This window comes from Lygodium microphyllum, chromosome 17 (genome assembly GCF_053477565.2).
Source record: "Lygodium microphyllum isolate KBCC chromosome 17, Lygodium_microphyllum_v1.1.10, whole genome shotgun sequence".
Taxonomy (NCBI): domain Eukaryota; kingdom Viridiplantae; phylum Streptophyta; class Polypodiopsida; order Schizaeales; family Lygodiaceae; genus Lygodium; species Lygodium microphyllum.
In genome coordinates, this window is record NC_141151.1 from 14,587,962 (window position 1) to 14,615,367 (window position 27,406).

The following is a 27,406-nucleotide window of genomic DNA, read 5'->3' on the forward strand; positions in this document are numbered from 1 at the left end:
AATTTTCAGTTATTTTGTTTGTTGTGAGAACTAGCTATTTTACAGTGGTATCAGAGCAAGTCTTGATCCATGTGGTAAGTCATTTTCATGGTGGATCTAGTCACAACATGGTTACTGGGCAACTGGGAGGCAAAAAATTGGTCACAAGGTTTACACAGCTTAAACTGTGACCAGTGGAAGTGTTCTTCAGCAAGTTGGGACCAAGTTGGTGGATTTTGAAGAGTTTAGAAGGAAAAATGGCGGGCTCAAGGCCATTTTAGCAGGTCGTGGTCCATTTGGAAGCCATTTTGGAGTCTTCTTGGACAAAAGGATAACCTACAATGACTAAAGGAGGTAAAAGAAGAGTTACTTTTTGAGAAGCAGACTTTCTCTCTCCTCTTCTTAAGCTTTCTTTCAAGATCCATGGCTTCTACTGCTTCTATCTGCTCTCTATGATCTCTACTCTCTAATGGGACACCAATGCTTGATTCTTCATGCCTTAAGCTTTGTGTGGAGTAGCCATATGCCTTAATTCAGGCAATTTTCATCTTGTAGTATTTGAGGATGTGTTTGCGCTGTTTGCGCCAGCAAACACACTTAGAGGCCTGTGTAAATAATGGGGAGCTATGGAGCTCCTATTAGCTATTGCCAAGCTCTGCCATAACAAAGATAAAGTCTTCTTCAATCTTCATCAAGATCTTGGACATTTTGGAGCTTTTCTTTCTCATGTAAACCCTAGGTATTCACAGTTGAGGACAGCATGAAGAATCCTTTAATTTCTTGAGGATTTGGGCTCTTCTTGACTTCTTCTAGCTTCCTAATAGCAAGGGCAAGCATCTACATAAAGCATTGGACCGACATTGAAGATTTCTTGCAAGATTGGAGCATTCTCTTCTCTTGAATTTGGGAAAAACAGGGCAGCCACTTGATTCTTCAAAATTTTTTATCTTTGAAGGTTGGAATCATGGGGCTTTTGGTTCTTGATGCCTCCTAAGGCTTTTATGCATTGGATTTTGTCAAGATTTGATGGACTTGCTTCAACATTGCAAGAATAGGGCTTGTGCTTGGCATTGCAAGTGTATGGACAGCTTATGCAAGCTTATGTGCTTCAATGGAAGAGCTCTCTATCAAGGATTGAAGTCTTTTACCCTTTTGGATGCTCATCATTGATTCCCTTTCAAATTGTTAGCCACATTTGGAGCTACAAGGATCACTTCCATCAAGCTTATGGATATTGGAGCTTTCTTGAAGGAGAATTTGGAGTCTATGAGCTACATATTCATCATGGGAATTGCAATTTGAGGATATTCTTGGCTACAACAAGCGGGAGATCAAGAATTTCAAGTCTCAAACAGTTATTGGAGCTTCCATAATCATCTACTTCAACAATGAAAGAGGTATTTCGATATTTTGCTCTTAATCCCTTTAATATCCAATTGCTTAAGCCATCCATTTGTTGAAAAGGGAGAATTAAGAGTAATCCCATTTTGCAATTGCCAATTGAATGCATATAGACTCAACTTAGGGCTGAATGATGTTATGCTGAATTCTCTTCATCCTACTCAATAAAAATCAGTAGCTAATTGTTACTAATCTCTTCCATTTGTTGGAAAATTTATGCCTAATCCTAACCTTGGTTGCTTGATGTGATTGATTGCAATTTGGCTGAAAGTAAAATCAAGTGGTAAGTGGAACAAAAATTGTAAAGCGGTGAGTCACTACTGTAGGTATTCCTTACCTATCCTCATTTCATTTTCAGCCCTATTCCATTTCAATTCTTGCATATCATAAAATGGCAAAATTTTGATTCAGCCATGCATATCATGCTTTGATTGTTAGAACACAAGCTCTACCTTGTATAGTCCGACCGAGGAAAAGGTCAAAGCCGGGATGAGATAGCAAGACAATAGTGAGGTGATCCTCCCTTGCTATTTATGACTCCGTAGGGGTGCAAAACCTGGCCCGGAAGGGACTTTGCACACCTTTCGGAGTTCTAGACTCCATTTAGGTGCCCATACTGCCGTTTTATCCCTCACCACAGGTGGTGGACCACGGAAGACCACTTGGGAAAGAGCGGATGAAGACTTGAAGAGTTATGGTACCAAACAGGGCAAAACATGGCAGTTTGTGACATCTTTGAACAGATATGTAGGTCTTTCCAAGAGGTACCAATCAGTTGCAGGTGTTCCTTGGATACCTACTGGTGCCCTACAACCCATCACAGGTGTATTAGCTGTTTTGGGGGTCTACAAGTACTACAAGACCCATTTTAGGGTGAAATAGGGCTTTCACAAGGTGTTTACGGGTACAGGAATTCACGGGGCAAGTACATTGTTTCTATTATAGAAATTTCTATCATGATCTGATTTGGGAGCCTGATAGCTTGATTCGAAGAGGGGATGTCAAACTTCGATTTGAATCAAAAAGTTCCGTACTCGGACTTTGGGAGCAAAGTTATAGCAGTTTCTTGATAGGGGGTCTAGTGGGACTGCACGGCTGAGAGGAGTGCAGTGTTTGAGCTCATTTCACCCATTTACCTTATTGCAAGCTGAGATCTTGATAAACCTGGAGTATCCCTACTATATAAGCTTTCTTTGGATCAAGAAACCATTGGGATTGGTGCAATACTAAATAAGATTTTGACAATTTTCTTCCCTATAGTTATCTTTGATAGCACTTATCCATAATGGCCGAAAACAAAAGGAAAGATCAAGTCATGGAGACCATTCAAGAAGACATCAAAGAGTATGTCAACAATCAAAACAACACTAATGAAGCCCTTAATCATGACCAACAAGATGATGGTGTAAGTGTTGGTAATGCTCATAGTGCACGAGTGGGTAATGATGAAATCCTTTGTCTCACGAACCTTTTAAAGACTATGCTTTCAAGAGAGTTGTGTATGCTGAACACTGGGATGTATGATAACTATGAGCAACTATCCAAATCCTTGGGAAAGGTTGAGAATACATCCAACAAAGTGAATGAAGGACTTCAGCAGCTGGTCAAGTTTATGAAGAGTGGATTTGAAGATGTAGTAGTAGCTGTCAAGGACTTGAAGACTCAAACCACATCTTTTACACCAAATGTACCCACTTCTCATATTGAAAATACTTCAGCTCAGCCCTCCAACATGAAAGGAAAGGGGATTGATCAGCCTATAATGTCAACCTTTGAGAAAGGGGAGCCATTAACATTGAGGAGTGCTCATTATCAGCCACCAATGTCATCAAAGCATCATGCCCGTCCTCAATTCAATTCAAGACGTGAGGCTACTTATGAAGAGAAGGAAGATCTAAGAGGAGAAGAGAATGAATAGTTTTATGGATGTGACCCCTTCTTCAAATCTTTTCCCTCTCAATCTACCATCAAGCAAAAAGAATCATACTTTCATGATAAGAAGGGAAGATTTGATGAAAGAAGGTCATTTCATGATATTACCAACAAAGACAAGTCATTTCATAGTCAGCCCACTAATGGACATCATCATTCTTTTGGATTGGGACAACCGAATCATGGTGTTAATACTTCTAGACCAAACTCTTTTGGAAGAGATTCAATGTATAGAGATTCTTGGAGATAGTGGGCCACAGCTAGACTCCCAAAGGTCATAGACCATGAAGAAGATGATATATCAGGGATGAAAGGGAGTACAAAGAAAAGATTACAATTTTTAACTTACAGGGGGATAATGCATCTCCAACAGAGTGGAAAGAATGGGTAAACAAATTAGAGATGTATTTCACACTTTTCCCTTGCCATGATGAAGCCAAGATCTATTTTGTGGCACTCCACCTTGAAGGCTATGTGCATACATGGTGGAAATATATGCAAAGATTTGGTCACAATTTTGCTTATTGGGAGGATTTTAAGAAGGCAATGTTGGAGGTGTTTGTCTCTCCAATGGAGAAAGAAAGATTGCAAAGAAGATGGTATGGTCTTTAACAAAGGGGCATGTCCATCCGTGATTACTCTAATTTGTTCCTTAATCTTTCTATGTACATTGAAGGGATTGATGATTTTGCCAAGTTAAACAAATACATATTTGGTCTCGATTCAACCCTCTCTTTGGAAGTAGGTGCAATGCAGCCCAAGACAATTCATGAAGCCATTTTATATGCTGAAAGGTATGGGCAGAAATATAGAAGAAACTCAATGGGGGTTCAACCAAAAAGTGTAGGGCATTCATTACCTAATCAGCCTTCAAGGGTTGGAGCACATTTCAGCCAGCAAAGGATGTTTATAGGCAAGAAGGCAAGGGAAGTAGTACTTACAGCAAGTTGCCTACATATCCAATGGTCTATGGATCAAAACCAAGTGGAGGAAATGGTTATAGGCCAATGGCTGAAGCAAAATAAAGCTTTGCAAGGGCTGAAAATGCACAAAAGGGATCTCAAAACAGCACTTACAGCAAGGTCCTTTCAGATGATCAAATAAGAGACATGAGGGCCAAAGGATTATGTTTCAACTACGGAGAAAAGTTGACATAAGACTAGAGGCTGAAATGCAAATCCAAAAATAGCAAGCTTAACTTTGCCAACATTGATGAGCCGGATAAAGATGAAAGTGAAGAGGGGAATGTATTTCATGTGGAAGAAAATTCTATGGTTGAAGAAATACATGATGAGGATGAAGGAAATAATGATGAATTTTATGATATTGTGGACAGCTTTCCTTTTGATCCAGGTGGTTTTTAATAACACCCTTAGATTTGAGGGGTTGATCAATGAAAGAATGGTTTACCTTTTGATTGATACGGGCAGCACCCATATCTTCATTAATACCAAATCTTTGCATAGCTGAGATTGCTTCCTCAACAAATGCAAGTGTCGTTGAAGATCCAAGTGGCTAATGGAGCTTATGAGTTAACTAATGAAATATGCCTACACACTCCTATCACTCTATCTTCTTCATGTACTTTGGAAGTGGACTTGATCACTTTGAAAATGGGACACATAGATATTGTCATTGGTTGTGATTGGTTGAAAACCATTGGGAAATTTTCTTTGGACTTGAAAAATATGCTGATGGAGTTCAAATAGAATGGATAGCATATAATATTGAAGGGCATTGGTCAAAAGCAAATGAAACTTATCTCTATGAAGAAGATGCGTAAAGAAGTCAATGCACGGTCATGCATATTCACTCTTTTGGTTGCGAAAGTGGATGAAGAGCAGCCACCAAATCAGCCATCATTTTCTTCAAAGCAAAAGGATCCACGAATGGAAGAGCTATTGGAGGAACACAAAGATTTATTTCAACAACCATCATCTTTGCCTCCAAAGAGAGAGGTAGATCATCCTATTGACTTGCTAACCAACACAAGACCCATTAACAAACCTCCCTATCGCTTGTCAAAGTTTGAAAGGGAAGAGGTGGAAAGACAAGTTAAAGAGTTGTTGCAAATGGGTTTAATCCAACCAAGTCAATCTCCGTTTGCCTCTCCTGTGCTCTTGGTTAAGAAGAAAGATGGATCTTTTCGTATGTGCATTGATTATAGGGAGCTTAACAAGTCCATGGTGAAGAATAGATACCCGGTTCCTCGCATTGATGACTTTTTGGATGAGCTCAAAGAAAGGTCTTCACCAAGATTGGTCTTTGTTCGGGCTATCATCAAATTCGAATGGAGGAAGGGGATGAGTATAAAACAGCTTTTAGGATTGAAAGAGGGTTATACCACTTCTTGGTCATGCCATTTGGGCTTTCAAATGCACCTGCTACTTTTCAAGCACTCATGAATAAGATATTGTAGCCTTTATTGTTCAAAACGGTCCTTGTATTCTTTGATGATATCCTCATTTATAGCAAATCCAAGGATGAGCATTTGATGCATGTGTTAGAGGTCTTTGACACGTTAAGAAGACACACACTCTTTGTCAAAATGTCAAAGTGTTCGTTCATGGAAGATGAAGTGGAATACTTGGGTCACATTGTGAGAGAGCAAGGCATTCGTGTGGATCCTAACAAGGTAAAATGTGTCAAAGAGTGGCCTACTCCTACAAATTCTACTTCCTTGAGGGGTTTCCTTGGATTGTCTTCATTCTATAGGAGGTTTATAAAAAATTATGCTCATGTGGCGGCTCCTTTGACTGATAGGCTGAAGAAATAAGTTTTTTTTTGGGACTGCATAGCCGATAAGAGCTTCAATGAGCTGAAATCTCTTTTAGTTTCAGCACCTATTCTTGTATGTCCGCATTTCTCCAAGTAATTCATTATATGTGCGGATGCTAGTGGACAAGGAGTTGGGGCTGTTTTGTATCAAGACCATCATGGAGTTATAGCCTATGAAAGTCGCAAGCTTGATGACAAGGAGCGTCAATTACATGTCTATGAACAAGAGATGTTGGCAATTTTGCATGCTATCAAAAAGTGGCATCACTATATATACGGCAGCCATATCAAGGTGAAGAGCAATCACCGTGTGCTGAAATACTTCCTTTTCCAACCAAATTTGTCCCCTAAATAAAGGAGGTGGCTAGCTACTCTTCCAAAGCTATGATTTTGAAATATCCTACATGACTAGAAAAGATAATCATTAGGGCCATAAACGCTTCAAAAAATGCACTTTTGTTAATCACGGGATTAAGGAAAGGGCCAAAGAGAGTTCGCCATGTGTGCAAGAATATGGTATTCTTGTCTCCTCTTTTTTAGAGATAGTGGAGTCCATTTCGTGATTCTCTCTTCTTTTTTAGCCAAAACCCCTAAAGTCTGACATGTTTTGGAGTCCCAAAGACGTTATTTACTTACAAATCTGACAAAATACATGACAGAGATGTGATGAAATTAATAATGAGTTTTTTGAAAGTCGGGAGATCTTTCAATATTGTTTTTGGCGCCCAATACATACTCATTTGGGTTCTTGGCGCTACTTTTTAGTTCATTCACCCCTCTTTGAGCTTCTTTCTCTGCGCTTTCATTCTTTTCATGGCTTCCTCCAGGCGCCCTTCTCGTTTAATACACTCTTGCACAATCTATAGCCAGGGAGTAGATGGAAATTTTGAGCCCAAAACCTTTGCTGTAAATGATTGGGTTACCATGCTGCCATCTTGCAAGGGCTCCCATAAGGTGAAAAGAAGAAAACGAGAAGATATAAAACATCACTGGAAGGGGCGTATCATTGCCTTCAAAATTATGCCCGAAGGCTGGTTTGTCAAGGTGCAACATGTTTACATGGCCAAGGATATGCACTTGCCTCCAAACGAACGTGTTTCCCAACAAACACATTGTAAGTTATAAGTTGAATAACGTATATAATTCTTTTCCATTTATGCAAGTTCTAACAAACGGTTCGTCATTGTAGATATCTTTCCGTCAACAAGTATTGAATGGCAACCTGTGGAAAGCCTAAGTGGGACTTTCCATGCCATTCATAAGGTATTGGCAGACATTATTTATGCCGATCAAACTGTGTCTTTTTATAGTGAATGCAAGGTTTTTATATATTATGCACAGTATGTGGTTCCCTCTAAAGCGGATAGGTATGGGAATATCGAAGATTTGCCATTGCCAAGTCTTTCATCTCTAAATTGGGAGATTCCTGACAAGGTAACAGTGCAGAGTTTCAAATTCAAAATATCTCAGGATATTAAAAAGTTCATGACAGCTGGAAGGATCTCAAGAAGAATACGTTTATCATGGTTTGTACCCCTCCATATCTTCGTGGCTTGCTTCAAAACAACAAATTTACAAAGAACGAAGGTATCCTGGTTAAGTAGAAACTTTTCGGAAGAGGATTTGGACAACACTATAGGGATGCATTGGAAATCTAGAGAGTGCGATCACAAAGGTGATATCTTGAGGTGCAGTGCATGCCCTCAATCCTTGGCTTTGGCTTACAGTATCCCTCGCCAAAATCTTGCTTTGGGCTTTGATTACAGGCGATACAAACTAAGATTGGGTATTTGGGTTCCCTTGGATTCTGATACAGATAACACACCATATAAACTTGTGGTGCACGTTTTTCCGCATGAAGTAAAGAAGGTGAATGTTACTTCCAATTGGAGTCTGAAAGATGTGAGGGATACCTTGGAATTGCTAGACAATACATCCCCTAGATATAAGTTCAAAGTGAATGGTGTAACAATTGGTAAAAGAGCCGAGCGCTCTTTCTTTTGTATGAGTTGTTTGTCTCCCACAATTGTGAGTTTGGGGCCTTGAGAATGAAAACTTGGCAGGAATTTATCTTAATAGACTGTCCTTAAGATATTCTTTAATGGGAACTTCATAAGCTATCGTGAAGCAAGTCGCCTTTCGAATGTGTATAAATAAAATGTATATTGCATCCGATTTATAAGTGAAAATTTTCATTATTTATCTTAATAGACTGTCCTTAAGATATTTTTTAATGGGAACTTCATAAGCTATCGTGAAGCAAGTCGCCTTTCGAATGTGTATAAATAAAATGTACATTGCATCCGATTTATAAGTGAAAATTTTCATTACACAATGAGGTACAAAAATTGCATAAAAATGTACAAAGCCAAAATAATAAGGCTCGTGTATAAAATGTACATTACATTCGATTTACAAGTGAAAATTTTCATTACACAATGAGGTACAAAAATTGCATAAAAATGTACAAAGCCAAAATAAAAAGGCTCGTGTATGCTTATGTTTGCTATTTTCATTCTTTATCGATTTCTTCAAAGATATTTTTTCTCACAGGGCCTTTCTTTGATTGTTGAAAAAATTTGATCTTTACAGGTAGTCTCTTTTCTTGGGGCTTAAGAGGGGATGGATCAAATTTAAGAGGAGAGAGCACTGGCATTCCTTTTTTCTTAGACTCTGCAGCAGTGGTCCCATTGCCTTTTCCCTTGCCCTTGTCTTTACCATTGCCATTGTCCTTACCCTTTCCCTTGACCTTTCCCTTGCTTGTGCCCTTGGCCATTGAAGTTTTGGGAGGAAGAGGGGAGTCAGGATCATACGGTGTGATTGCTTTGTCTAGAATCAGCTCGATGCATCTCTCCCTTATCCACCAAACATATGATTCAGGATAGTCTCTACACTGTAAGAATAAATATTATAAATTAATGAAAAGACATCATGATAAGGGTTACACAAACATCAAATGAAATAAACTTACATTCACTCCTTCTATTTGTAACAGCTTTGAATCCACTGTTCTGCAAATGTTTGAGATAACTCTCCATCCACAAGAATGCGCATCGCTTTGCAATGGAACTTCTTGTAGAAGAAAAGTATACGGCCTTTGAGGATCAGCAAGATCCTCGTATGTTGTATCCAAAAATGTAGAAACGAGTCTAGCAGCATTGCAAAAGGAAGCTTTGTAAGTTCAAAATATTATTTATAAAAAAAATCAAAGTAAGTAATTTTCTTCCAACATACATTCGTGCTTGACCGTGAACACCGCTGAGAGAATTCATAAAGATAATTTCCCTTGAAAGACAATTAATGTAGATGAGACTTCAATGCCCTCTGCAAATTCATAAAAGAGGTGAGTAGAAGGGTGAAAGCAAATGAACATAAATTTTCCTCTACAGAAAAAGAAAAATACATTTCTACATAAGGGAAAAAGATGTGGTAATTTCTCACACTATCGAAGCTACGAAAAAATGGTGAAATATTAGAACTAGATTTTGCAAAAAGTCCCACAGAGAGAAGTGGATCAACAATGTATATTGTTCTTCGGATATCGAGAGTGAGAGAGGAGACCAATGCCCTGCAGATAATAGCAAAAGCTATTCAATACCAATTTCATCCAAAATATAATTGAACCTATAAGACTTAACTTATGCAACAAAAAACCTTACCTTATGCAACAAAATACCACGGAGTCAGATAGTTGGAGATCCCTTTTTTCCAACATGGGCTTGTCCTCGGGAGATATACTAAGATATTCCTCCTCAGGTTCCCTAGCAACATTCACAAGAATCTGCCCATACACTTTGCCCATCCTCTCGCTGTTGACGGGAGCAAGTGATGCAGCTTTCCTCTTGTAAACATCGTCTTCAGTTTCAAACACCTCCTGATTTTCTTCACTCAAGAAAGCCTCCTGCTGGGTGGCACCCCTTGTAGGGTAAAGGTGACTAACATCCTCAACATTTAGCTTTTTCTCTTTCTTGGACAATTTTGGGGGAACGTTAAGGATTTCAAAGGCTTTTTGATCATTGGAAGGCAAGGGCCTCAGGACTTTGTCAAACCTATACCTCACTCTGCTGATGATGCTGAAATCTTTATTCATAAGGGTGATCCTATGAGCATGGGCGGCAGCAATGTAAGCGTCGTTCATGAAATCAATAACAAAATCTTCTGCGGCCTCTTGCAAGGCAAGAATGGCTGAGAGTTGCCACTTCTTATTTAGACCAGAGACAGTTGCCACTTGAGACAATCTATCAGAGATCTCATTAACCACCCTTATAAAAGCAGCTTTTGGAATGACATGCTGTGTAGCTCTCTGGGCTTTCCTGATCTCATTGAAACATCTTTGCATATAGAAGAACCTGGACTTCCTTTTTCTCTTTTGTGGCTTGGGGTGTTCAGTGGCTTCAGCAGATGTGGGCTCAGGTACCATTGTAGGGAATGAATCTTTCACAGGGTAAGCCTCATCCTTTGCTTCCTCAACTTCAGGTGAAGAAACATTTATAGAAGATGTAAGGACAACACCTGGTGTAGGGGGGATTTCTGTTGTAAAATGCTCTGGAGCTTGTGATGGACCAGCTTCTTCTACCCCCTTAGATTCATCAAATTTTAACTTTCTTCTACCCCCACTGTCCTTCCCATCTAGATACACTCTTCTTGCAGTTTGCTTTGTCCTTGCCATCCAGAAAAGCAAAAATAACAACCAGAAGGACAATAACTGAAAGACAAATTGGCGAGGAAAAAGACGAAATGAGTAATTCCGATACGGTGCGATATGAACAAAGCGAGCAGAATGGAACAGCGCCTTCGCTCCGTATTGGAGATCAGATGCTGATACGGCGCGATAGGGAGGAAACGAGCAGAATGGAATAGCGCCTTCACTCCGTATTGGAGATCAGATGCCGATACGGCGCGATAGGGAGGAAACGAGCACACCGTTTGGACGCCCTCGCTCCGTATTGGAGATCAGATGCCGATACGGCGCGATACGGAGAAAACGAGCACACCGTTTGGACGCCCTCGCTCCATATTGGAGATCAGATGCCGATACGGCACGATACGGAGAAAACGAGCACACCGTTTGGACGCCCTTGCTCCGTATCGGCACACCTCTTTTTGCTAGCGAAAGAAGGACTTGTATCGCACCGTATCGGCAAGCAATGCAGGAAGAGCTCGAGAAATGAAAAGTGTACACGTCGGAAAAATGACCACTTATATACCCAGGTAAATCATGACACGTGTCAGACACGTGTCCGATACTGATTGTGCCACGTATCTGCATTTATGGTCTGTATGCTACGTGCCAAGTAATGAGCGGTCCACTTGTTCGCCACGTGGTTATCAGCCACGTGTTGCCCAACGGCTACTGCCATGTGTATGAGACTAACGGATACTGCCAGGTGGCATAATCCGCGCCTACATAAGGGTGTGTTTCTTATCTGTACGGCTTTTTTCGGTTTCCGACCTCTGTTTCTATTGCTGATACGGCACGAGAGCGACTGTTGGTTTTCTTCGCTCTCCTCTCTTCGCTTCGTTTTGGAGGTTCTCTAGATCTAGTCTTCTTTCAGCGTTCCTCAAGATCGTATGACCACCTTTTTTGTGGCTCTAGCGCTTTTTACTGGGATCACCGATACGGCGCGAGAGGGCCTTTCCGTCTGAATCGTTTCTCTCTTATCGCGCCGTATCGTCAGAAGTTGGAAACATGTCTGAACCCATAGAATCCAAGGTTTCTTCAGGAACTGGTAAAAGAAGAAGGCTTTCAAAAGGCTCAAGTGCATCAACATCTGATCAGCCTATGTATTCTTTTTCCTCTCCATCCTCTGCCACCAGTGTGAGAAAGCCAAGTACATCTCCAGGGAAGCGAACGTCAGTAGTGAGAGGTCAAGGAGTATCAGAGCTCATTGATATCACTCCATCAGAGAGGCTACTTGATTTTATGCTTCAGAATGGAATGGATCTCTCATTCTATGGAGTTGTGAAAAATATTTTTAATCCTGATTGGGAACTTGACAAAGTTCTGAAATCTTGTGAAAAATATATAATGGAGGACTTTTTGGAGTTTGAAACTCTTGCAGGTCCTTCTGTTGAAGTTGGCACAATTGAATATGTCCATGTTCCCATTGGGTCAACAGGAAATGAAAAGGCAGTATTTACTAGAAAGTGCAGGGCCCACTCTCTGGAGAGGTTTTATTCAACAGACATATTTTGCTGCACTCATTCCAAAAACTGCAAGATGATGAGAAAATTTGCTGCTTTTATTATTTTCAGCCTTGTCAAATACCCTGTGAAAGCTGAGGAGCAACAGTTGGAAGGAGCAAAGACTGCCAGCTTTTGCATGTTGGATGATCTAGCAGATGAAAGGGAAACAGAGGAGGTTGTAGATACAGATTTTGAGGCTTTCATTGCTGAGAATTTGGATGTTGCTCACTTCAAAGCTGAGACTATCATCGAGGAGAGCCAAGGAGATACAAACCCTCAACCTGATGAGAGTTTTCACCATATTGTTCCTTCCCTGCCATGTATACCTTTCAAGGACAAGGAGTACATTTTACTATCAGATATTCAAAAACTTTTTAATCTCAGGGAAGATTATTGTCTTGCAATTATTGCAGAGGCTTCTGATGCTGCAAATGGGATAATTGACACAGAAAATGAATCAAAGGAAGAGATTCTGAAACTTGATAAAGAAACTCTAGATGATAAGTTTATTGATGCTGGTGAGGCATTCTCTCTTTGTTTTGAAAAGGCCAAAGAAGCTGAGAAAGAGTTGAGGATCACTGATGAGGACTTTGATCGCATTCAAAGCGAGCTCGGCATTTCCAATTTTGGAAGAGAGGAGTCTGAATATGTTAAAGAATTGACTAACACCAATGAGACAGCATCATCAATTAATTTATGGAATCCGTTTAAATTGGAGTACAATGAAAATCAAGTGGTAAGATAATTTTGAATTTGCTTTTACACATTGGTAGGTTTACATTTCATGCTCATTCAGTATGGGTTTTATTTGCAGTTGGAGATTTCCGATACAGATAACTTCTTGGGGCGTGGCAAAGGATCGAGAGCTGCTAGTAACACCACCAAAGACATTGCACTCCGCCACTACTTGGCTAGGATTGACCCTGAATCCTTTTTTGTACTTCATAGTAGTTTCTCAGAGGACGCAGCATGGCCGATACTTTGTATTAAAGCTCTTACAAGGCTTCTAGGTTTCTCAGGATTACAATATAATGCCCACAAAATAATATTTTTGGAAAAGACTGCAGCAATTAGGATTTTTGGCTACGGTCCAGGTTACTCTGCTTCTAGAGCAGGATACTTTTTGGCGTTTTCATCCTACGCCTTAGCTGTAGACAGAACTGATGTAAAATCTATAGCTGGCTACAAGAGAAAAAAAATTCTACGTTATAGAGGAAAGATTTCTAAGGAGGAAGAGAATGTGAGAGTTTTGGAAAACTAGCTTTATATATATTCTTTCTTATATATAAAAGTGTGATTGCTCATGTGTCATTGCCGTCTTTTATTTGCATTCTTTGAAGTTGTTGTCGAAAAAACCAGTTGAATAGCTCCTCCAAAGCATTGCTTTTTGTAACTCCTCCCCCATGCCTTGTGCTTCGAGAATAACTTGTGCGTGCTTGGTAGTGGGATTTTTCCATGCCTTGGTTGCTATAAGTTGCTAAGGGGCCATGCTCCTCCACAAAGAAAGGTCCATGAATATGAAGAATATGCTGTAATACAAAGTAACACAAATTTTATACCAATTAAAAAACCTATCAAAATAAGCCCATATTAAATAATTATTACTTTACCAGATAAAAAGTGATATCTTTTTCTCCCCATGCCTCTTTTATCGCCTGAACAAGCTTTGTGATTGATCTTTTGAACTCTTCCGCATATGTATATGTTGTCTTATGTTGCCTGAGGAGTTTCAGAAAAACATCAAGGTGTATCCAAACCTCCATTCTAAGAAACGCAAGCCTCGGCGTGCTTGCAACATTTGTTGTGATCTCACATAGCTCTCTCCAACACTCCCAAGCTGCATTCACCTGCTTTCCTGAATGATTTCCTAAGAATCGTCTAGCTTTTGAGCCTCCCATAGAGACATCGGCCAAGATATCTCTTGTTTTTCCTGAAAGTATTGGATCCTTTCTCAAGTGAACTTGGCCCCCATGAAATCCCATTTTCGATAGCAATGCCTCGCATTTATCAATACACTCATCTGATAAAGATAATGGCTTAATGGAATATGCGTAGTCAAGATGCAACCTGAGAAGCTTATCGATTATTCTAATCTCTGCATGCAAAGTACAAATATGAACATTCTTAAGAGAGATGGAAAGAATGGGATCCCAGATGTCTTCTATGTTTTTAAATTTACTCAAATCTATAGAGTCTCTATTTGGGGCTCTTCTTACTGGTCGCAAACTACTCCAATCTTTGGATCCAATACTTTCCATGCAATAAATGCAAGGATATTTTGCATTTGCACCATTACATATTCCAAGTATACATTTGATAGTTTTCAAATCAGCACTCATATGCCATTCCACATTAAATTTACCAATCCCATCAACTACCAACATTTCACCTTCACTTTGAGACTTAATGATATTTGGAATACCTGTATGGTTGAACAACCATTTCAACGTTTGATGATTTTCAATTGGTACCTGGGCTGCACCAATCCACCAAATCTCCATCTCGGATTGGATCTTATGCAATGGAGCTTTGCCCTCGCCATTGCCATGGTCCAATGCCATGTTCATGAGGCAAATGCTAATTCTTTCCATCTTCTGTCCCTTTTGAATCTGTGCTTCATCCAACTTCAAGGCAAACTTTAGAACACCATAACTTTCTTCTACTGTGATTTTATACATGTGAACCATTGCAATTTGCACCTTTTTTAGATCAACCCATATATTGTTAAACTCATTGTAATAAAAAATTACCTGTTTTTTTTGTTTTTCATAGGACATAGACCTTTCGATGTGAAAGTAATCTCCAAAAACATGTGGAATCTTGCAATTCATGGAAATTCTTGCAGTGGAAACTGCAAGGGCTCGGGGCAATCCAAATATAGTTACCCTATTGCGTTTACGATTTTTAAACCATAATCCAGAGATAGCACGGTAACCTTTTCGACTTATACCCACAGTATCGCATGTCTCTACGATTTCATTTGCTTTTTTTTGTGCCTTTTAAATCCTTCACTAACTCTCTCAGAGTTGGACCTCTCAAATCCACATTTTCTGGTGACTTAAGAATCCTCAAAATGTCTTTCTTATTCATGGTTTCCTTCAAAAGTTTGATTCTTTCCTCATTCTCTCGGATATTTATGCCTAATATGTTAGAGACATATTTCTTTGTAAGATTTAGTCTCCTTTTCTTTGCTCTCTCACACAAGCTGGTTATATTTTTTAATGGTCTCTTCCTCTCTCTAAATCCTACTGGAGTTTCTCTCAAGCGTATTAGCTTATTCTGCAATGAATTGTTAACATTTTTCAAAATATCAATCTGACTTGTCAACTCTAAAATTTTTGTTTGTGTAGTTTCTAGTGCTTTTTTCATTTCGTGCACTTGAGCTATATATGTGTAAGATGCAGAGTATAACCTCATACAGTAGCCAAGCATTCCATTGTAACCTTCTCCAGCATATCTTATATAGTCATGGACATTCAAAAAAGGAGGTGGTTTACCTGTAGAAGGATCCCTGCGATAGATATTTCCATCCACCCACAAATCTATATGCTTCATTCCTTGTGTTCGCAACCTGTTGGCTTCAATCTCATCTATCAATACTCGATGATGTATACTTCTCCAAGATGTGTAAGTCGGATCTAGCTGAATAGATAGCTTGTATTTACGTGTGCTTGCGCCTGTGTTATTTGAAGTAGTATTGCTAGACATTCTAGCAAATGAACCGAGCAAGAATCTCACAGTGATAGAAAGCAAGTGCAGCAAAAGGAATGGTAAAAGAGAATAGTATATAGAAAGAAAACGCGGGAGCAAACAAATGCGAAGTTCGTACGAAAATCTCGAAAATACAAAATCTCTGGAGTTCCAAGACAATAAACGGCCGAAAAGGTGACCCCTGACCTGGATTAAAAGATGAGGGCAATTAATGGCCGACCTCTTCAATGAACCAAATATTTTCTCATTAATCACATCTGGACAACCAAATTTAGAGGTTTTATTCTTCCTAAACCTCAACTAATTAGCAACTTAATCACTTTCTTACAAGTGCCATTTTTGAAGCGTTTTTGGCCCTAATGGTTGTTGTGGATGCTTTATCACGGATGAGGCATGTTCTATCTCTTCAATTTCAATTGTACATAAGGATTGGATTCATGATATCCAAGAAGAATATTTGCTTGATGAGCAAGTATCAAAGATGATGAAGGAATTTCAGCAAGGTAAAGGAGAAGGGTATCCCAATTTCACTTGGCACAGTGGCCTTTTATGGTATCATGGTAGAGTCTACTTGATACCACAATCCTCTTTCAAAGACCGTATTTTGCATGAGATGCATTCTTCACCTTTAGTGAGCCATCATGGGTTGTTCAAAACATTTGACAACATCCATAAGAGCTTCTATTGAAAGGGCATTTGGCGGGATGTCAAGGATTATGTGATGCAATGTCTTCCATGTAAACAAAATAAAGACTCATCTCTTCTACCCGAAGGCTCACTTCAGCCACTGCTTATTCCTCAAGGCTATTGGATTGATATCTCTATGGATTCTATTGGAGATTACCTACAACTAAGCATGGGTGGAATAGCATTTATGTGATAGTTGATTGGTTGACCAAATCAACCCATTTCATCCCAACTAAGGCCCAATTTATAGCAAAGCAAGTGGCCCAATAATTCATAGAATGTATTTTCAAGCTTCATGGTATGCCAATGAAGATTGTGTCTGATCGCGGCACTAAGTTTATGGGCAGCTTTTGGATGAGTTTGTTCTCTTCAATGGGGACTCTTTTGACTTCTAGAACCGCTTATCACCCACAAACGGATGGGTAAACCAAAATAGTTAACAAATGGTTAGAAGTTTATTTGAGGCACTTTTGCCACGAGACACAAAATGCATGGGACCAATGGCTCCATCTTGTGGAGTTTTGTTACGACAATACTTACCCTATGAGCTTGGAATGTCTCCTTTTGAAGCTTTATCCACATGGCTACAAAGTATAAGTACCTTCCGCATTGTTTCATGAAGATGTAAATCCACAAGTTCGTGAGGAGTTGGAAAAGATGGAGGCTCTTATGAAGCAATGCAAGGACAACATTCATAAAGCTCAAGAGACGATGAAGATTTATGCGGATGAGAAAAGAAGACATGTGGAGTTTGAGGAAGATGAATGGGTATTTTTGAAGGTTCCCAAGTCACGTTATGCTTCTCTTAAAGGACACAATAAACTTGCTTATAGGTTTTATGGTCCTTATTGTATTGTCAAGCGAGTTGGGGATCTTACTTATCAACTAGACTTACCTTCAAACACAAGAATCCATAATGTCTTTCACGTGTCTCAGCTTAAAAAGTATGTGGGTCCTCAAATTCAAGTTCTTGAAGAACTACCTCCCTTGATGATGATGGTTTGATCATCTATGAGCCGGAGAAAATTATTAGCAAGCGGAAGAAGGTTCTAAGGCACTGAATTCTTGTGGAATACCTTGTCAAATGGAAGGGTTTGCCTATTGAAGAGTCTTCATGGCAACAAGGCATCATATTTGGAACAATTTGCATGGCTTAAGCAAGAGGACAGTTCATAAACAAGGCAGTAAACAGCTTGCTGTATTAAATTTCTGTGAGAAAGTAAATTGTCTTATCATCATCAAAATTCGATTTTGAAGGCATAGCTGGATACTACAAGCTGTTCTCTACATTTCTATATATCGCACATGGAAATCGGCCACTTTTAGCTCAAGATATGGCTAATTTTGTACTATAGCCTATTTTGGACAATTTACAGCAGTCTTTCATTTATATGGTCCTCCTTCATCAACTTCTTTGATCTTTATCAACATGGAGCTTTATTACAGCATGATTCCAAATGATTCAAGCGATCTTTGTAATCATCCTTGTAATTTGTTCCCAATTCAGCTTTGAGGACAAAGCTCTTTTAGGCTAGGATGGCTTGTAATAAAGCATAAGTTACCTTAGTCTAGGGTAGGCTAGGGTTAAGTATAAAGGGTGGAGATGTAACATGTGAAGGATCTTTTTTGCCATTTTCAAGCAATACATGCTTTGAGGTTCCTTCCTCCCACCAACTAAGAGGGTGCATGCTCTTAGCCACCAAGATATGGGGTGCATACCATGTCCCACCTTGGCATGAGGTGAGTATTCATGTTGCAGCATTCATCTATGATTCTCAGCCTTCCATGGCAATATAATTTCATGCCTAGCTACCTTGGCTATGGCTTCTTTACAAACATGGTATATCTCTTGTATTTCTTTGCAAGTATGGTGTATTTCATGAATTTTCAGTTATTTTGTTTGCTGTGAGAACTAGCTATTTTATATGGAAGTTGAACTTCTTTGTGTCCCTCTCCACATGGATGGCGTGCAAATTGAATTCCTTGTACTTCTTAGGAGTCATGATGTCAATGGAGGACTAAGGCTTCAAGCTTGGAAGTTGGAAGTGTAGGAGAGAGAGAGAGAGAGAGAGAGGGGAGTCCAGGTTGGGATGGTCTCACCAATGAGTTCTTTGAAGCTTTTGCTACCCAACTGGCGAAGCCATTGCAGGCGTTGTTTCAGCAGGTGTGGCAAACGGGGATTATGCCTTCCTCATGGAAAGAAGGCCTTATTAAACTGCTTCCCAAAGTTCCTTCGCCATCTAAGTTGACACAATGGCGCCCCATTTCTTTGATGGATTCAATGTACAAAATCTTTTCCAAAGTAATGGCGAATCGGCTTCATAAGCATCTCCCGGCCATTGTGCACCCTCTACAGTATGGTTTCATCAAGGGCCTCAATATTCTGCACAATGTATTGAATACTCAACTGGCTATTGATTATGCAAGGCATTCTAATCAGGAGGTAGTACTGATTCAACTGGACCTAGAAAAGGCTTTTGACTATCTGGATTGGTCTTTCGTGGCTGAACTTATGTCTGCTATGGGCTTTGGTCCCCGGATGTCGCGTCTAATCTACACCATCAGCGCTGCAGCGTCTTCGTGAGTCATGCTGAACGGAGGTGTTACTGAGCCATTTGTACTTGCCCGCTCTGTCAGACAAGGATGCCCTTTGAGCCCTCTATTCTTTGCCCTTGCGACAGATCCAGTTATTTCAATGTTATCCCATATGGCAGCCTCTTCTCAGTTGGCCGGTCTGTCGCTTCCTACAGGACAGCACTTCATTAGTCAATCCCTAGCGGATGATACTTTTATGATTTTGCGTGCGGACAAGGACAACCTTCGACGAGCATTGGATGTTTGGGGCATCTTTGGTCAGGCGTCCGGCCTTCGTATCAATGCGCTCAAATCAGCCATTCTCAGCTGCACGGAGTCAGACTTGCAGTCCTTGGACTGGCAGGGTCTGGTTGTTCCTCGTGGCTCCATTGTTAGGCACCTTGGGTACCCTTTGGGTGTTGACGTTCCACCAAAGCAGCTTCTGCAATGGATTTCCCAGAAAATGGTGGCTAAGTTTATGTATTGGAAATCTCAAGCCTGGCCCTTCCATATTCGCCTCAAAGTGGCCCAGACAATTATGTTGCCAATGCTCACATATTTCTTGCCATTGTTGCCCTGGACTACTACGACTCTGAATGCTCTTACTCAGTCTATTCGCTTCATGCTATGGAAGGACTCATTGCATGCAGGTATTTCCCGGATCTCTTGGTCGCATGCGTGCACCCCCAAACGCATGGGTGGCGGAGCTATTTTGGATGCCCAAACTCACATGCAGGCACTCCGTTGGTCTCTTTTCCGCGCCATGTGCTCGGATCATCATCCATGGGTCGATATAGCCTGTTATTTCCTTGAGAGCCATGGGCTTCTACATGGCAATACCCAAATCAGGAGTTCTTGGTGGCATGTTCTTAATGCTGATTCGCGGTTCTCCAGTTCTTCTTCGTCGCTGCTTACTCATTTGGTATGCTCCTGGAAACGGGTCCTCCAGAAGGCCCAGTGGCATCCTGTAGAGGATCGCTTGGCTACTAACTCTTTTCAATTGGAATTGCTGGCAGTCTCGCGTTTACTTGCATGGGAAGGTAAACATGAGCTTAGACCACAATTCAACCAGATGGCCTGTTTGGGCTTGTCTTCAGTTGCGGATGCCACCCTTGCCAGTCGCAATGTGCTTATATCTTTTCGTACAGCTAGGAGGCTTTTCAGGATCCCTCGAGGATATAGGCCTTTATGGGACCAGCTTTTGCGGATGCTCCAGAGCAAACAACCCTTTCCTGCCCTTGCTTCAGATCATCCCTGGCAGGATTGGGACCTACAAGGCCGGCTGACTTTAAGCAAAGCTTCTGCTAACCAAGTTTATCATATTCTGATTAAAAATCATCAATGGCTAGTTACCAAAGCGAATGCTTTATGGGGATTACGTAAATCCCGGTCATGGTGGAGGGCAACAGTGATGGAGGGCTGGTTGAACAAGACACCCTTCAAATGTAAAGTCTTTCTTTGGAGAGTGATGATTGGTGGTCTTCCGCTTGCGTCGGCTCTTTCCAAGCGACGAATCTCCAATGGCAAATGTTTCTTTTGCACCATTGCTGTGGAATCAGCTCGCCACCGATTTATTTCTTGCCCCATCGCAAAGAAAGTCTGGTTATTTTTGTCGGCTGTTTGGCAAGGAGTGGTTGGATTCACCCTGCGTCCCTTTGATTGGGTTTTCGGGCAGCCCAAATACCCCTCTCCTACACAGCCACATATGAAGCTCATGTATCATTTTCTTCGATATTGGGGCTGTTGGCATAACTGGACCATTAGGAATGCTTTTCTTTTTGACTCCGCCTATAATGTTCGGCGGCATATTGCGAGGCTTAAGGGCCTCTTGTATTGGCAGTTGGATCTTCTCCAGCATTCTGATTTGCTCTCTAGGGAGGACTTACGTCCCTGGCATATGGCAATTTCATCCGCATCCTTGCCATAACATTGTAACTTGTAGTACTTAGAACCTTTTCACATGATGGCTTAGATTGTCGTCATGTATCTTGTAATCAAGTCATCTTGTACTTTTTTTCGTAATTAATACAATTACCTTTTACGAGAAAAAAAAAAGAGAGAGAGAGGGGGGGAGGGAGGGAGAGTGAGAGAGAGAGAGAGAGGGAGGGAGGGAGAGTGAGAGACTTGAAAGTTAGAGAGAGAGGGGGTGGAATAGGCTTGATAGATAGCTTGCTTGCAAATGGAGGGAGTGGGGAGAGAGGAGAGAGTGTAAGCTTGGCTGCCAAGATTGAAGTGGTGCTTAGAGATTGAGATGAGAATGCTTGCTAATTTGGTTTGGAAGGATGGAGGGAAGGAGCACCTTTTATAGGTTAGAGAAGAGTGTGGAAGAAGAGAAGGATCCAAGGTGGAAGAAGAGAGGCCCAAGAGCATAATTGGAATCTAGGGGGGAAGTCAAAGAGTCAAAAGTGGGTTGGCCAGAGCTTGTAATCCAAGGGGGCTATGGTAGGAATGAGGCATCCAAGGCATAGGCACACTCCAAAGTGCCACGTAGGCACAAATGGGTGGAAAACATGCAATTGATGGCGGTTACACAAATGTGGCAATGCACCTAGATGCAATGGTCAAAAGTTTCTTGTTAGAATGACGGATACGTATAGTACTATATGGTATGGGTTGTATAGTGAGGCAACATCCTCATGGTTGTTGGCACAAATGGAAGAGGGGAGTGCGTAGCTCGGCCAATTGCCATTGCACGTCCTTAACTTGAGCTCGGAGAATGGCTACTAGCGATAAATCTCCATCAAATTTGAAGGAAGAAGATGCTTTGGGATGCTGGGGACTATGGAGAACAGAATTGCAAACAAAGTGCATTTAATGAATATCTATATAATCTTTTTTCCTTTTTGTTTTGGAGCAAGCAAGGGAGCAGTTGTGTGTTGAGAAACCATATCATTCCATACAGTTTTCCTTCTTCATTTCCATTTTTGGTTTTAGTTTCTAGCCCCAAAAAGGCTTTCTAGGGTCTTTTGAGAGAGCCGGAGTGCCGTATGAGAAAAATAGTGGGCAAGACTTGAGACAATTCGTGCGTATATATATGGCACATCCCCCATTCTCAGCACCTGACCACACTCACTTCTTCTGAGACTTCCATCTCTTCTCTCTCCTCTCTCCTTTATCTTCTTGAGGCAGTGTGCATTCTTGCATTAGGTTTGTGTTTGGAGTCCATCTTGTTGCATGTACGATAGTTTCCAGAGCCCTTCCTCCTTTCCATTTGGTGCTCACCCTTGCTGGTGTCATCATCCACTTGCCTGGTGTCAGCTCTTCTCCTTCAGGTGATAGTTCATCCCTGTGTTTAGCTGCCCTGAAGGTTCTCTACTCACCCGTTGTCTGCATTGATAGTTGGCATCACCCTTTTTTGGCTCCATATCTGTGCGTTTTGGTTCTTGGCCACTCCCCAATCATTAGACGTCACTCTCCCAGTTGGCACTTACACTACCAGAGGTTGCTACATTTGCGTTTTTAGTTTCTGGCTCTTCTATCTTCTTTGGCGTCACTCCCCAGCAATTGGTGTCAGTCTTCAGGCATGCATTTGCAAACTCGGAGGCTCCTCATCCTCCAATGGTAGTTGATCTGCTCCAGGCATCACCGGTCTTCATACGTGTGTTGTGGATTTAGAGGCTCCTCTTCAGGCTTCAAGAATTCAGCTTCCAATGATAGTTTGCTATAGCCCTAGAGTGGCAGCTTCTTGGATTTTGATCATTAGAATGATTGAAAATTCTTGTGCACACGCATGACCTCAACACAAAACCCGAGCATGAGTACTGGACAAGAAACATACCTTGTCATTGTAAACCACCGCCCACCACAACATGTGCCCCCCATGCATGCACCTCCCACTAGCAGTGTCCCACACCACCCTTAATGAGATAAAGGTGTATCTATCAGGCACGAACCATCATAGTTCCGTGAGTAGAAATGGTTTTGTGCATGTCATTGGATCTCGCGTCTAATTGCAGATTGACACTCTGATACCAATGAGATGTGCCCCTAGGATCCAACTTGCACATGAGACGTGACACAACCCATATCCACAATTAAAAGGGGCTGGACATCAGACTCACCTCCTAGCCATAGAGCCAAAGAGGCTCACCCCCAAGCTTGGGAGCTAGCAGCACTCCAAGTCATGACCACAAGTCCTATAAATAGGACTTGGCTGCCATAAAACCAAGGTGTCCTTAGTGCATTCTTGACGATCACTGTGACCAATGCTACTAGCACCCATCCAGATGTCTAGAGACGTAACATGATATGCTATGAAAGAAAGGAATTGATTATGAAGAGAGTTTTCCCCCCACTTCCTGTGTGACCACCATTAGGTTTTGCAGTTGCATTGGCTGCCCATTTTGGATGGAATGTCCATTAGTTGAATATCAAAACTATCTTTTTGCATGGTGATCTCCAAGAGGATGTACATGTTTCACAATCCATTGGTCTTCAGTTCCTAGGAATAAACATAAGGTTGGCAATTCAAAGGAAGCTTATATAATCTAAAGTAGGTTCAAGGGCCTGTTATGGCAAAATAGATGTATGTGTGCTCAACCATGGTTTGTTGAACTGTCCTAGTGAATCTGTTCTCTATGTTGGGAAAGATGGGGATGATTTATTGATTGTGATAATTATGTTGATTTATTGCTCACGGTGCTAATACTGAGGAAATTCCAGCATTTAAGGATACATATATAGCAGACATTTGCTTTTTTATCAAGGGTTGCTTCATTGTTATTTGGGCATTCAATCCATATAGTATGACAGTGGTATTGGTCTTTTATAGTCCAAATACACTTAGAACTTGCTTACATGTTTCAAATTCCAGGATTGCAAATGTGTCAACATTGCAATGGAGTCAAGACTCAAATCTGGATTTGCATGATGACAATCATTAATTTGATGCCACCACATACAGTTAGGCAATTTCCCATTGGAATTGTCAAGGGGTAGTGAAGTTTTAGCTAGATGCTCTTGGAATAATTAAGTTGTGCACAATTGTTATGCATAGGTAAGATTAAGTTAAATCTGACTCATGGTGACCGACAACCTTAGCTTGGGCAGTGTGTGCCATTGGGAGACATTATGGTGGACTACTGGACAGGTGCCAGTGGGTACTTGAGGACACATCTTGGGTAAAGACATGAAATATGCACTTGGGAATGGCCTTTGGTGTCATGGGGGCTAGAGAGTTAAATCATTCAAGGTCTTGGACTAAGGTTTGTGAAAGTTTCGACGGATCCCAAAATGCACAGCAACAACAACAAAAATCATCCAACTGATGATGATATTGTTATGGGCAATAGTCGAGGGAGAGAAATGCAGCCCTTTGGCAAGTAGGATGATGTGGTAAGACTCTTGGCAGTAAGGTGTTACAAATATCCATCGCATCGTGTGGAAAGAATCTGTGATAAATGTTGATTACAAGAGTTCAAACATATTTTTCATGATAGGGATTTTTGGAAAGTTCAGAATAGGTCTTTCATAAGTTTATGAAACAACCGAGTATGAAAAGAGTCTCTAACCTTATGATATGGGTTTCTCGGCAACTATGATGTCAAGATGGCCCAAGTGCAGTCGGTGCGCATGATGGCACTAGAAATCCATTTGATCAGTCACAGGAGAGGTAAGCTTCATCAATTGTGATTGCAGCATTTCTAGCCTGTATCCTGGTTGAAATGTTACATGATGGCACTAGAAATCCATTTGATCAGTCACAGGAGAGGTAAGCTTCATCAATAGTGATTACAGCATTTCTAGCCTGTGTCCTGGTCGAAAGGTTACAGTTGCGTATCTGATGTAGTCTCACGTTTTACTAATTGTCTTAATATTAGTATACAGCTAAACAGTTTGAGTCAGAATGGATATTAGATCTTGTGACTGAGACTCAGCTTAACTTATGAATATTTATGGACTTAATATTATTCAGCTACACAATGTCCCTTTTGTGTGTCTATATCATGAACCTACTGGAAGGTTAATTTTTATCTCTTCCTTGACATAGTGCTTCTTTCGAATGTCTATCAGGTTTCTTACTATTTTCGCAGGCCAGAAGTGAATGACATAGTGATTTTCACAGCTCCTCCAATTTTGCAGGCAAGTGGATGACATTTTACAAATTACATGTGTAACAAGGTAAAAACACCCTTCTTATCAACATGTTGTATGTATGGGTTATCTTTCTACGTCCCTGACTTCAGGAAAGGGGATATGGCCCTGGAGAGGTTTTCATCAAACGAGTGGTTGCAAGAGCTGGTGATGTTGTGGAGGTACAGCTTTGCAATTATCAGAAGTCTCTGTTGTTAAATTATGGATGCCCAGAGCTTGGCTACTTATCTTTCCTCTACAGGTTCATGATGGCAAGCTTATTGTGAATGGCATTGTCCAGAATGAAGACTTCATTGCAGAGCCACCCAAATATGATATGCATTCTGTGGTTAGTTATTTCTGGTGTATTTGAGAGCTGTCATGGCTCTAACATAAACTTTAGTCACAGTCACTTTAAGCCTGTGACGTGAGTGCTGCATCTCTAACTATTCTTTACAATGGCAATTTGCAGTATGTGCCAGACGGGTTCGTGTTTGTCATGGGAGATAATCGTAATAACAGCTTTGATTCACATGCCTGGTTAGTGCTGTCACACACTGGTTGACAAACAAGTGTTGCATGCCTGCCTAAATTGCTTGTGATTATGGATGCAGGGGATCATTGCCAGCAAAAAATATTTTAGGAAGATCTGTATTTCGATATTGGCCACCATCCCGACTTGGAGGCATTGTTTTAGAAACACACACATCCAAGCCTCTACAACTACAGAAAAATTCTTGATGGGTGCAGCTGAGATGCCTGTTTATTATTCATGTAAGGTGGAATTGTGTCAGCTACGTTTGTAAAGGATGGTATCAGACTCCTGTAGTAAGGCTATACAAAAGATGGGTAAAACCCCGAGTGTGAATTATCCTTGAAGGTATTATCTCTCTCTCTCTCTCTCTCTCTCTCTCTCTCTCTCTGTGCGCGTGCTCGCGCATGTGTGTTAACTATCGAATCATTACACAACATACCCGTCGATCATGTTGGTCCTCAAATGGGGATGCAATGTTATGATAATTTCTTCATTGCTATGAAAATAAGATGTTATTTATTTATCTATTTATTTTGTGGATTTTCGTTTGTCTATTTGTCGCATGATTACCTAATCGTGGGGCAAATTCATTTTTGTGGAGGCAAATAGACAAACGAAAATCCACAAAAATATATAAATAAATAACATCTTATTTTCATAGCAATGAAGAAATTAAATATCATTGTTTAGGTGACATTTAGACCTTTGCTTTAGGTTTGGTTGACATCTATTTCGTTCATGGTGAGAGTTGCGTCTATCCACAGATGCTTGCCACAACACGAAAGCCATGGTTGTTTGGGATGAGCCAATGCAGAGGCCACCACGTGCGAGCAGGGATTGCACAGGACTTGAGAGGCTTTGTAATCTTTCAAAGCCAATCCAACAAAATTTGAAAGATACTCCACACTCTTAAGGAAACTAAAAAAACACAAAACTAGAAAGTCCACTTTTATGGGTTGCAAGTACTAGTGCTTTGTTTATGCATATAAGCAGAGTTTAGCCACACATTCAGGTTGGAACAAACACCAAGCACAATTCAAAATTTTGTCCTGTCTTTTGGATAAAAAGTAAAGATAATGGTGGTTCTTACTAAATTGACTCTCTTGTAGTATTACTTAGTATTTAAGGAAGAAATCTATCATATTTGTATTTCAGACATGATATTGTGAAAGTGTGTCATAGAAGAGAAACATGGAGAGAGAGAGAGAGAGAGAGAGAGAGAGAGAGAGAGAGAGAGAGAGATTGCAATGAAATAAAAGAGAATGGAAGAAAAAAATCTGCACTAATCTTCAAAAGAATGTTGGAAGAGGACTCCATCTTTGCATGTAGCCCAAGGTATCAATGAGGACATCACATTAGGTTGATGGCAGAAGGTACCATCAGAAGACAAAGGAGAATTCTTGAATGTTGAAGTGTGTTGAAAGTTCTAGAAGATAATTAGGTCGTCGCCTCATCTTTAGTGTGAACACAATCTAGATCTACTTCAAAGAAATGCAGAAGTTGGAAACTAAATGGTGAGTGTGAACACACCTAGAATCAATTGAAAAAGAA

The 27,406-nt window shown here is 40.7% G+C and overlaps 1 protein-coding gene across 1 annotated transcript in view; it reads left to right on the plus strand.

Annotated features, from left to right (window-relative positions):
* The window catches only part of LOC148021590 (putative thylakoidal processing peptidase 2, chloroplastic), a 67,488-nt gene extending 40,483 nt beyond the window's left edge, over positions 1-27,005 (plus strand). Inside the window, exons 2-7 of the mRNA XM_087697030.1 lie at positions 25,261-25,329; positions 25,434-25,502; positions 25,583-25,669; positions 25,793-25,860; positions 25,935-26,200; positions 26,620-27,005. Coding sequence (XP_087553156.1) covers positions 25,261-25,329; positions 25,434-25,502; positions 25,583-25,669; positions 25,793-25,860; positions 25,935-26,061 — 420 coding nt within the window. The 3' untranslated portion in view covers positions 26,062-26,200; positions 26,620-27,005. The remainder of the gene's footprint in view (positions 1-25,260; positions 25,330-25,433; positions 25,503-25,582; positions 25,670-25,792; positions 25,861-25,934; positions 26,201-26,619) is intronic.
* Positions 27,006-27,406: the final 401 nt, after the last annotated feature.